General features: G+C 36.3%; 2 protein-coding genes across 2 annotated transcripts; one reads left to right on the forward strand and one right to left on the reverse strand.

Annotated features, from left to right (window-relative positions):
- Positions 1-372: 372 nt before the first annotated feature.
- LOC147332390 (uncharacterized) lies at positions 373-5,955 on the forward strand. The gene is made up of 13 exons (XM_086288903.1): positions 373-930; positions 1,285-1,322; positions 1,619-1,703; positions 1,803-1,893; positions 2,033-2,121; positions 2,202-2,329; positions 2,424-2,475; positions 3,796-3,893; positions 3,996-4,132; positions 4,216-4,281; positions 4,469-4,515; positions 4,681-4,829; positions 5,548-5,955. The coding sequence occupies exons 2-13, from the start codon at positions 1,298-1,300 to the stop codon at positions 5,868-5,870; spliced, it is 1,290 nt and encodes a 429-aa protein (XP_086145029.1). The 5' UTR covers positions 373-930; positions 1,285-1,297; the 3' UTR covers positions 5,871-5,955.
- Positions 5,879-7,651, reverse strand: LOC147332391 (uncharacterized). Its single transcript, XM_086290798.1, has 3 exons — positions 7,623-7,651; positions 7,096-7,195; positions 5,879-6,532 (listed from the first exon to the last, which is right to left on the reverse strand). Exons 1-3 carry the CDS (start codon positions 7,649-7,651, stop codon positions 6,095-6,097), a joined length of 567 nt encoding a protein of 188 aa, XP_086146924.1. The 3' UTR covers positions 5,879-6,094.
- Between the last annotated feature and the right edge of the window lie 4,497 nt (positions 7,652-12,148).

The following is a 12,148-nucleotide window of genomic DNA, read 5'->3' on the forward strand; positions in this document are numbered from 1 at the left end:
CGGTGTACATTTTAGGACATCGTCAGGTATCAGACAAAAAATTGTCAGGTGTCAGTTGTCAAAAAAAAAGTTGTCAGGTATCAGAAAAAAAATTGTCAGGTGTCAGAAAAAAAATTGTCAGGTGTCAGTTGTCAAAAAAAAAAAAAGTCAGGTATCAGAAAAAAAATTGTCAGGTGTCAGAAAAAAAGTTGTCAGGTGTCAGAAAAAAAATTGTCAGGTGTCAGTTGTCCAAAAAAAAAAAAGTCAGGTGTCAGAAAAAAAATTGTCAGGTGTCAGACAAAAAATTGTCAGGTGTCAGTTGTCAAAAAAAAAAAAGTCAGGTATCAGGAAAAAAAATTGTCAGGTGTCAGAAAAAAAGTTGTCAGGTGTCAGAAAAAAAATTGTCAGGTGTCAGTTGTCCAAAAAAAAAAAAGTCAGGTATCAGAAAAAAAATTGTCAGGTGTCAGAAAAAAAGTTGTCAGGTGTCAGAAAAAAAGTTGTCAGGTGTCAGACAAAAAATTGTCAGGTGTCAGTTGTCAAAAAAAAAAAAGTCAGGTATCAGAAAAAAAATTGTCAGGTGTCAGAAAAAAAGTTGTCAGGTGTCAGAAAAAAAGTTGTCAGGTGTCAGACAAAAAATTGTCAGGTGTCAGTTGTCAAAAAAAAAAAAGTCAGGTATCAGAAAAAAAATTGTCAGGTGTCAGAAAAAAAGTTGTCAGGTGTCAGAAAAAAAGTTGTCAGGTGTCAGACAAAAAAGTTGTCAGGTGTCAGAAAAAAAATTGTCAGGTATCAGAACACAAGGTACCAGAGAGAAAATCTTCCTGCAGGTGGCGCTGTTGTCATGTCCCACCCGAATTGATTTCCAAATACGTCATCAACGTGTGACCGTGGGAGAGCGTAAGGTCATTGACCTCACCGGAGTTTTACCGTGGTTCAGGCTCCTAACGACACAAGGTAAGTTTAACTTTTTCTCCCTTTTGTTCATATTTTTGCCACAGTTGTGTTATATTAAGTTGCAGTTATGTTGTGAAAGTTACATATCAGAGACGGAAAGCCAGTTTTGTACGAAACCAAATCAGTACTATTTTTGTCTGGCTAATTCATTCTAGCTAGCGACAGTGGTGAAACGTGATTCAAATTTAAACTGTTCAGTAATTGTTTTGTATACATTTCAGCAAATGGACAAGCTGAAAGCTTACGAGCAGCCTGCATCCTTTCTGTCGCTCTTTTTCTTTATTTCTCTTTTCTATATTGCTACTGTCGGGATATTTTTTGATCCTGATTTTTTTTTTCTGTTATTGTTTTTAGACTTTGCTGCAATATGTCATCTGACGATGATGAAAGGAGTATCCGACTCTGGCTGGTTCCCATGACTGTACCAAAAATACTTTTTTTTTTATTAAAAAAAGAGCATTAAAAATAAATGACTAAAGTACAACTTATTTATTAACTACTGTTCACCTATTTAATATCAAAGAAGTGTATTTTTTGCTACACGTTTTATTTGTGGGCACTGAATTGACGATGCTTTTAGTGTAATTGCCACATAAAAAGATTTAGTACTTTACTGGTTAATTACTTATGTTCAGTGTAAGAGGTGGGTGATCAATTAGACTGTTGTTGTTACACTTAACCTTTCAAGATATGATGATAATAACATTGTTCAACAAAGGCTTAAAACAAAAGGAAATCAGCTGTGCACTGAATTCATATGGGCATAAAATAAGGTAAGTCTGCATTTCAACAGTTTCCGTGACAACTCTCTAAAATGACAAAACATGCAGTTTGCATTCAATATAATGTAAGTCTGTGTTGTCTTTTAACAGTGAGAGGCATCTGAGACGAGTTTTAAAACTTCTAGGGTTGAAGCGAAGATGCCCCCAACGACCTTTTACTGAAATCCACAAAGCTGTGGAGGTAAGCGTTAAAACATCAGTGCAAAAAATATATATTTTCCTGAAGTCTGTGTCATGAGCTATTGTAGAAACAATAAATGTTATTTTCTGTAGTGATTAAAAAAAAAAAACATTCAATTGTCTGTTTGTTTGTTTTTTAGAGTGAGATGAAACAGTGGTCTCCTGAACAAGGAATCAGGGCAATGGTAAAGCGGGTAAGGGATGTCAGAGGAGTGCGGCCTTGTTACAGGTTGGTTAAATAGTGTGTATATAATCAAGTATTCTCTTGTTTTACTGTTGAGCTCATAGTAAAATCTATTGTTACTGTAGAGACGATGTTGCTAATATAATGAGGTATATGGATGCAAGTGGTCTTCAGAGGAGAGCTCCTGGAAAGAAGAAAATTCCCCGTCGGAATTACATCAGCCGTGGTCCAAATGACACATGGCACATTGATGGTATTTATTTTATCTTTTCAATTAACCTTCCAAACATGTTTTGATGGTACTTCTGTTGAAACAAATTGTAATTATTATTTGTTGTTTCATATAGGCAATGATAAACTGAAGTTCTTTGGAATGTGGATACATTTGGGGATTGATGGGTAGGTTTGAATATGGCATTCGCTACTTAATTTATTATATTCAGTGATAGTACAAAGTTGCTTCAAGATAAGGATGTGCGGTAAACTGAGGTGTTATCTCTCCTGAGGAGTCTAGGGCAGGGATGGGCAAGTCCAGGCCTCGAGGGCCGGTGTCCTGCAGGTTTTAGATGTGTCCTTGATCCACAGCTGATTCAAATGGCTAAATTACCCTCACAACATGTTTTGTAGTTCTCCAGAGGCCTGGTAATGAACTAATCATTTTATTCAAGTGTGTTTACCCAGGGTGATATCTAAAACATGCAGGACACTGGCCCTCGAGGTCTGGATTTGGCCAAGCCTGGTCTAAGGGACCAAGATAAAGTATGAATAGTGAAGGAGTATTCAAGATGGCGGTTTTTAAAAGGCTTATTTCCTGCTAGTCTTAAAGTTCCATTTCAGACTGGCAGTTAATTTCAGGGAGGGCCAAGACCAACACAACAAACAAAACATCCCTGATATAAAGTAAACAGAATTTAACTCCAAAGAAAATAAAATGTACAATTTACGATAACCTACCTAACCAACACATAAACAGGAGAATACAAGGGATTACAAAACAAAAGGCAGCTCTCCCCTCGCGTCAGTCTGAACACAGTCAAGAGTCACATTCAATTCCAAAGGCATGTAAGCCTACACAACTATGGCAGTCAAAATGGCCGGAGGAACCAGAAACAACGCCTAGACATAATACAATGGAAAACCAGCATACTCTTTGTCAGGGGAAGACATTTGTTCAAACACAAGCAAGAGAAATAAGACACTGCAGACCAAACTCAGAGTGTATAAGAGCGTGCGCACGGGTGAGTGTCTCTGAGGAACACACACACCGAATGCAGGCTTGCTTCCTTTATTTATAGGAAAAAGCAGGTTACATAGTACTTTCTCTTTTGTGAGAAGTCGAAGAGAGGTTAGGCATTAGATCAGCTTATCTGATCTTTCACACACTGGGGTAAGAATACAGAAGTATATCATGCTTTATCTGACATCACAGACACTGAAGTAAAGAATGCATCATTATATCATGTTTGTCAAACATCTCAGACACTGAGGTAAGGAATGCATCATGTTTTCCTTTCAATAGACTTGGTTAGGTGATTCTTCAACAATAGGCTTGGTTATGTGAAAATATATGAACACTTGAATATAAGGCACACTTGATTATATTGTATTTCATAAAAATCCTCTGTCACTCTTGGGGAATGTAACAAAAACCAAACATAGTGCCAAAACATGATTAAATCATATGTACAAGTGGCCACTTTTCTGTTTCTTTCTTTTCAGATTTTCCAGGAAGGTTCTATGGCTAAAGGTGGGCACATCCAACCGCAAACAAAACTTTGTGGCCAGATACTTCTTTGAGGCTGTTCAAGAACAGGGTGGTATGCAATATACTAAAAAAATGGGGGGTTAAAAAAGATTACATTTTGTTAATAAATTTATTTTTTCATCATTCACTAATTATCTTCAGTTTGTGTCTTTAGGCTGTCCTCAAATGATTCGGGGGGACAGAGGAAAGGAGAACCTTGTTGTGGGTCAAATGCAGATGGCATTTCACATGCGAGATCTTGGGAATCAGGCATGGAGGTGCTTCAGAATGGGGACATCAGTGCACAACCAGGTATGTCTTTAAGCTGGTAAATGACTATTTCTAAAGTAACAACCTGACAACAAAACTGATAATGTCATGTTTCTGTTGTTTAGAGAGCTGAATGTTTCAACAGTATTTTAAAGCGGACATGGATTAAGAAATGGCTGACAACATTTGAGGTAAAGCAAATCTTTCACCTGTAAAACCTATTAACAAAGAGTAGCCATCAAAATTTCGTTAAACATACGATGGATTAGTTTATCTGAAAACACAAGGCCAGAATCTGTGTTTATGTACATCTGTACCTTTTCACTAATGAAATTCTCACCTTCACAACTTATGTCTTTTTCAAAACAACATGCGTAGGCCATGATGGAGTCTGGGATCCTTGAACTGGACAATCCTGTGCACATGTAAGTCAATATTTTTAGACATGAAAAATAATCAAGCAGCAGTATGAAAGTATGTGGTCTAGGAATGCCTTTGTTTTTTGAGTACTGATTAAAATTTAGCTTTTACTTATTCTACCTCAAAGAAGCAGATGAACATATTAATTTTTTAATTCTCCTTTTTCATAGCAACTGCTTGCAGTACTCACACTTGCCACTGCTTCAAAGAGACTTAAAAACGGAGCAAACAGTTTGGAACACCCATGACATCCGCAAGCAACGCAATGCACCTGGTCCATTTGGGAAACCCGACCTTCTGTTTACCTCACCACCTCCTGGTATGTCATTTGAAAGCCTGTGGGGTTTTATTTTTTTGTTTGTTTTTTAACTTTCATTAGTTTACTTTTACTTTGATATAGCACTCTTCACAGGATAAAAACCACAAAGTGGCTTCACAATAATATAAAACAGATGAACATAAAACAGCACAATCGAACATACAGAATAAATGCAATCAAGGAAACGTAATGATGGAGGCAGAGCATTCCATGACCTGGGAGCCACCGCTTTGGAGAATCTCTTGCCTCTGGTCTTCTGGTGGGACTACTAACAGCCATTGATTAGATGATCACAGGCTGGGAGAGGGAGCGTGGGGTTCTATAAGATCAGAAATTAAGGCAGGAGCTTCACGATTCGGAGCATTGAAAGTCATTACTAAAATTTTAAAATGAATTTTCTAAAATATACTGGAAGCCAGTGTAATGAGCGTAAAACTGTTATAATGTGCTTTCTCTTTTGTGTCTTCCGAAGAAGCCTACTTGTAGTACAATAAGAGATTTCTGAATTTCTACTGTCAATACTAAAATGGCTTCATATTGACACCTTTAACTAAAAATTTATCTAAATGTTTGAGTGATATTTCCATCTTTAAGTTTCTGTAATAACATCTGTAAACACTGACTGCTTCTTATACAGGTTCTAGAACAGCTTTGTCATTATTCATTTATTTTTAACATTCAAAGTGAACATCTTTTCAATATTGTCTTTCATTCGCAGGATATGGCAATGTGCTGCACATTGTTGACCCAGACCTTTTAGACTATGCCAAGCAATTAATCTGTGAGAGGGAAGAGCCTTCACTGGTAGCAAACCAGGAATTCAGAGACATGTGCCAGAACATTTTAGAAAACAGCCAGTTTCCCTGCACACCTGATGGTTGCCTTGCTGCATACCTCATGCTAGTCCAAGAGCTCACAACTGCCATGAACAGAAATGCAGTTCCTACACCTTCTACGTTTGCCGAGGCAAATGACATATACATCTTTCTGAAGAGAGAGAGGATGGAAGGTGCACCAGTAAACATTTCCAATGACCAATAAAATCATACAACAGTGTTTGTTAACATTTATTTATCCTTGTTTAAAATCAACAGGTAATTTGAAAACTGTCTGACCAACAAAATGTACAATAAAATTTTGAAATACAATTGACAAGGTGCCATCTTTCATAATGATTCAGTGTTTCATTTACCACAACTTTTGTTAACAATAATGTAGAACATAATTCACATTGAAAGACTTTTGAACTGCAGACTGTAGCAACATTACCACTTGTAGCCATATCGGCTCGTAAGATCAAGGCCTGACTTGAGAAACTTAACAACATCAGATGCGGAAGGCCTTGAGTCTGGGTCATAGCTCACCAAACCACCAAGAAAACTGTTTTTGTCACTGAGATGTGATAGGGCATGTGGTGGGGTTTTGGTGGCCATTAGTGCAGCCAGTTCTCTTTGTTTTTTAACCATCCACGGAGCGGAACCCGTCAGGATCTCCAGATATGTGGCTCCGAGGGACCACATGTCTGTCTGGAACGAGGCCTCTTCAAACATCAGTATGCATTCAGGGGCCATGTAAAGATATGTGCCACCAGCTGGACCAGTAGCCTGGGCAGTGAACTTACTCCCTTGACGAAGCATCACAGTGTCTCTTATGTTTGCCATGCCCCAGTCTGTCAGGACTGCCTTCTTAGAAGGGTGGTGAACCTATAAGGTATACATATGAGAACTTACCAGGTTGTCTAAAATTTCACAAATGTTATCAAAAATGTCATTCCAAAGACCACAGCTCATAATTGGGGAAAAAAAAAACCCTCAAAGCTTTTAGCACCCAGATCACCCAATCACTGCAGATTTATTCTGAGATTGTTTATTATACCCAACATTAAAATTAACAGATTGGTTAATGATCCAACCCGGTTTTATAGTCCTGTGCATTTTTTAATCCCCATTCCACTTAAGCAAGTGGTACAGACTAATAAAATAATAGAAACTTTCAGTTTGTAAAGCCTAAACTTACAACATGTTTGGGAATTTTGTAGGTGTGCAAGAACCAACATATTAAAGAAAAATTGGACTATTAAAGAAACAATGTAAGGCTTCTTACTTTAAAAAAAAAATCCTTTATATGAATATGCCAGAAAAGTTTCTCATTGTTCAAATGTAGTGTTTAATAGACTGAAGAGAATAAAGTTAAATAAATAATATACTATTTTTATTTTGATCTTCAAAAACAAAGTGGAGAAAAAGAAAAATACAATATGGCTTACCATGACATTTGCTGGCTTTATATCCTGGTGAATGATTCTCTGTGCATGGATGTACTCTACTGCCATGGATAAGTCCAGTGATATGAAACCGGCATCATCCCTTCAAGCTATCAAGACAATATATAATATTAATAAAACAATGCATAGCCAGGTGTGACAATCTAACATGTCTACCACTGGAAATGTATTACTTCAAATAGGATTAGTATTCAAATGCAACTGCTCGTAAGCTTTCAGCTTGTCCATTTGCTGAAATGTATACAAAACAATTACTGAACAGTTTAAATTTGAATCACGTTTCACCACTGTCGCTAGCTAGAATGAATTAGCCAGACAAAAATAGTACTGATTTGGTTTTGTACAAAACTGGCTTTCCGTCTCTGATATGTAACTTTCACAACATAACTGCAACTTAATATAACACAACTGTGGCAAAAATATGAACAAAAGGGAGAAAAAGTTAAACTTACCTTGTGTCGTTAGGAGCCTGAACCACGGTAAAACTCCGGTGAGGTCAATGACCTTACGCTCTCCCACGGTCACACGTTGATGACATATTTGGAAATCAATTCGGGTGGGACATGACAACAGCGCCACCTGCAGGAAGATTTTCTCTCTGGTACCTTGTGTTCTGACACCTGACAACTTTTTTTCTGACACCTGACAATTTTTTTTCTGACACCTGACAACTTTTTTTCTGACACCTGACAATTTTTTTTCTGACACCTGACAACTTTTTTTCTGACACCTGACAACTTTTTTTCTGACACCTGACAATTTTTTTTCTGATACCTGACTTTTTTTTTTTTGACAACTGACACCTGACAATTTTTTTTCTGACACCTGACAATTTTTTGTCTGATACCTGACTTTTTTTTTTTTGACAACTGACACCTGACAATTTTTTTTCTGATACCTGACTTTTTTTTTTTTTGACAACTGACACCTGACAATTTTTTTTCTGACACCTGACAACTTTTTTTCTGACACCTGACAATTTTTTTTCTGACACCTGACAACTTTTTTTCTGACACCTGACAACTTTTTTTCTGACACCTGACAATTTTTTTTCTGATACCTGACTTTTTTTTTTTTGACAACTGACACCTGACAATTTTTTTTCTGACACCTGACAATTTTTTGTCTGATACCTGACTTTTTTTTTTTTGACAACTGACACCTGACAATTTTTTTTCTGACACCTGACAATTTTTTTTTCTGATACCTGACAATTTTTTTTTTGACAACTGACACCTGACAATTTTTTGTCTGATACCTGACGATGTCCTAAAATGTACACCGTACACCTGACAATTTTTTTTCTGACACCTGACAACTTTTTTTCTGACACCTGACAATTTTTTTTCTGACACCTGACAACTTTTTTTCTGACACCTGACAACTTTTTTTCTGACACCTGACAATTTTTTTTCTGATACCTGACTTTTTTTTTTTTGACAACTGACACCTGACAATTTTTTTTCTGACACCTGACAATTTTTTGTCTGATACCTGACTTTTTTTTTTTTGACAACTGACACCTGACAATTTTTTTTCTGACACCTGACAATTTTTTTTCTGATACCTGACAATTTTTTTTTTGACAACTGACACCTGACAATTTTTTGTCTGATACCTGACGATGTCCTAAAATGTACACCGTACACAGGGCTTAAATACACAGAGGGAGCAATCAGGGAATGAGAGACAGAAGGGAAACACAGCTGGGGCAAATCAGGGCTAATGAGACAGGGGAAGCAAAACCTGATACAATAACCTGAGACATAGACTTCCAAGTAAAACAGGAAACATAACACAGAGATGAAGACTTGACAAGGCGATACAGCGGAGAAAGAGCAACTAAGGAGCACAGACAGAAACCAGAACTCTAACAAAGAAACCAAAAGACTAGAAAAGATAAATAACTTCAAAATCAAAGTTCAATAATAACGTAACTCGTGAAATACTACTGACTTATTTTGTGGTGTTTATTTTATTCATGATGATGTGTTGCGACAAAAATGGTGGAAAAAAGGCAATTAACAATGGACGAGATTCAAACCATCATAACACAAACCATTAGGAGACCTGTACAACAACTACTCAAATAAGCTACCTTATCCATTTGAGAAACATTTATATGTGTTGTAAAGGCCTTTGAAATATGAGTACAACATTTTATGAGACTTCAGCAATTTTGTCATTTCCAAAGACAAAACATACTATATATTAGATATATAACAAGATATTAATATTTTATTATGTTTTTAAATGACACATATAAATTTCATCCAAGATTGCAGTGTTCATACTGAATGATTTTCCAAAACATTCCCAATATGTTTTCATTCAGGGTATCAAATATTGTCACATAAATACTGTCAAACACTGGAATAAGACAAAAACAATCTGATCTCAGTGATTTGAATTTAGGTTGTTGTCATGTGGTAACATTACAATGAATAAAGGCATGTAAAATACAGCATAGAAAAGAATACGCTAATTAGCCTGGACTCGTATGTGTGGAGTTTGCATGATCCCCCTGTGCCAGCATGGGTTCTGCTGCAGTATTCCAGGATTGGGATAATTGATAATGTGTGTGTTAGTGACCTGTACAGGTTGTACCTTGTGTGTGACTGCATCATTAAGAGCACAGAAAACCTGACATCAGTTCAGATTCACACTACTAAACACAATAGAAATGTCTTCCTAAAGTTAGAGCTTGTCTCAAAAGACAAAGTTATTTTCAGTTTTACAGGTGTTGGCACAAAATCACCAAATTCTCTTTTCTGAAGATATGTGGGAACTTTATTTGATTACAATTTATTCTTAATCTGCATCTGATTCTTCCAGCAGCACAGTGAATTGCAGCATGAATACACTGCTGTGTATTACTGTACCAGGTAAACACAGTCAGAAAACCAACAGATGTGTACAAAAACCTTTCAGAGTCTAAACAGTCTGGTCAATGAGAACACCACGGCAGTAGGAGCTTTCTTATTGCTGATGCGTTCAAGACAGGTTTGCTCTTAATGAGACGAGCTATAAAGTTTGCACTGATATGATAAATACTAATATTATTTATACTAATACTAATAATATTTAACCCTCCTGCCATCCTTTAAAAAACTCACACCCATCACCCTAGGGACCATTCTCAGCCACGCCATAAAAAGACCATATATCCATATTTTATTCCACTTTAAATTAGCCAACCTTGTAAAACTACTTCTCCCTGAAATATTCATGTAAAGTTTTAATTATATTTTCGTTGTTTTAACCCTTCAAATCCCAGTGTTATTACATGAGCGCCCTGTGTTATAAGCCCCAAAAACCAAAAAACGAAACTAAATATTTCCACAAAAAACCAGTTGAAGTAATATGTGATTGTCATTATAAGTAGGCCTTTAGATGGACCAAAGATTGGCACCAACATACATTTTGACCTGCCATTATTTTTTTTGCATTTTTTTTGCAATTTAAAAATTAAAACTTCAAGGCCCTGAGTCTTCATTGACATCCAAGAAAAGAAGAAAAAATAAAATCATATGATGATAATTTGGGGTTGAAAAATAGCGTTTATAATGGAAGTCAATGGGCAGAAAATGGTCCCCAGGGTGATGGGTGTGGGGATTTCTGCTGCTCAGCCATTTTAGGCTGATTTAAGGAATTCACACTGGAATATTAACATTGACAGGTAAAAACTATCCTGTGGCAAGTTTGGTTATATTCCACTGAACACAGTGGAAATGGCAGCCATTTAACACATAGCAGTGGCACAAAAAGGTCCCAAGAAGGCAGGAAGGTTAATGATACTGATGTCAATTGGCTTTTTTAGATTAGCAGTGAATCCAAAAGTTTGTGTTTTCATCATTTGAATGGTCTATATTACTTTCTCAAGGCACTTTTCTTTATTTAGTTTTGCTTATTTTCCTTTAAGTAAAAAAGAAAAAAAGTTAAACACAAGCTTTACTCAGTGCTTTGAAATCTTTTTTGCTTGAGACATCACGCAACGTGTTGTACTTGCTGTTGAATGTTTTAGCCATTTACATGATGGAAGAATTTTATATTTATGCAATTGTGAATAAAGAACAAAGCATTAATAAAGGATTAGACTGTTAGTTTTCTAATCTTTTTTAAAAAGTCTAACGATGTCCAGGCAATGTTTAAGAAGCACCTGAAACTGCCATGTTTGCTTTGATATAAGAAACAAGAGCCTTTATTTCAGGTGTCTACACAGTCTGTTTACTTTTGTACCTATTTTTATGGAAACCAATACTTGGACGTTCGCAGTCTAGTGTGTCTCTGGCAATTCTTGTGACTTGTTCACATTCCCTGAGCTATATCCTGCATTCTTGTTTGACCTAATGTCATCATGAAGGTGATCATGTAAGCATCACACGTAATAAACCACTGTGGTGGCATAATTAATTTGTTTGTCTTATGTGGGAATCATTTGGGGCTCACTCCTCAGATGGTGAAGGAGAGAAAGAATGATGCAGAAATACTGACAGTTTGAAATAATTTCTCCACATCTTTCTAGAAATTCATGCTGTTAAATTCTTGAAGAAAAAGCATTGCAAGTAACTGTAAATAGAATCACTTTAAATCTGGTTCAGGATTTAAAGACTATTATATATTTGATAGGGAGAAGCTCAAATTTTAGCTTCAGTTTACTCTATTGATGCAAAGTAGCAAAAAAAAAAAGGATCTGAAATTTGCAAGAACATCAGTGCTCTTTTTTTAGAATTAATGAGAGTGAAAATGAGAAGCCAAGTTAAAAAACACAAGAGAAAATGTATCACATAAAAAAATAACAAAAAAAATACAGAACATACACATATTTCCAATTTTTCACCAGTCACTTAATCTTCACATTGAATTTTTCAAATGTAAATGCAAAGCCCCTTTATTTAAATGACCACCACGAACTTCCTCATAATTAAGCCTGTGACTGCTCCAGTGAGACTGCAGAGATGAGTTCAGCTTCATCATCAACCATGTTCTCAGTGGCTCTGATCCTGCTGCTGGCTGCTGCATCCTGTGAGAAGAT

Source organism: Aulonocara sp. 'chitande type north' Nkhata Bay, linkage group LG4, assembly GCF_057382095.1.
Source record: "Aulonocara sp. 'chitande type north' Nkhata Bay isolate Kocher_YH1m ecotype deep benthic linkage group LG4, A_spYH_male_GT1.1, whole genome shotgun sequence".
NCBI classification, from domain to species: domain Eukaryota; kingdom Metazoa; phylum Chordata; class Actinopteri; order Cichliformes; family Cichlidae; genus Aulonocara; species Aulonocara sp. 'chitande type north' Nkhata Bay.

What these genes read in the sequence shown, in the direction of transcription:
- LOC147332391 (XM_086290798.1), bottom strand. Translation starts at nt 7,651, where the DNA reads ATGTCATCAACGTGTGACCGTGGGAGAGC. An exon ending in ACGTGTGACCGTGGGAGAGC is followed by an intron (nt 7,196 to 7,622) that starts GTAAGGTCATTG and finishes GATAGCTTGAAG; the next exon opens with GGATGATGCCGGTTTCATAT. An exon ending in TAAAGCCAGCAAATGTCATG is followed by an intron (nt 6,533 to 7,095) that starts GTAAGCCATATT and finishes TATACCTTATAG; the next exon opens with GTTCACCACCCTTCTAAGAA.
- LOC147332390 (XM_086288903.1), top strand. Translation starts at nt 1,298, where the DNA reads ATGTCATCTGACGATGATGAAAGGA. An exon ending in TCATATGGGCATAAAATAAG is followed by an intron (nt 1,704 to 1,802) that starts GTAAGTCTGCAT and finishes GTCTTTTAACAG; the next exon opens with TGAGAGGCATCTGAGACGAG. An exon ending in GGCTGTTCAAGAACAGGGTG is followed by an intron (nt 3,894 to 3,995) that starts GTATGCAATATA and finishes TTGTGTCTTTAG; the next exon opens with GCTGTCCTCAAATGATTCGG.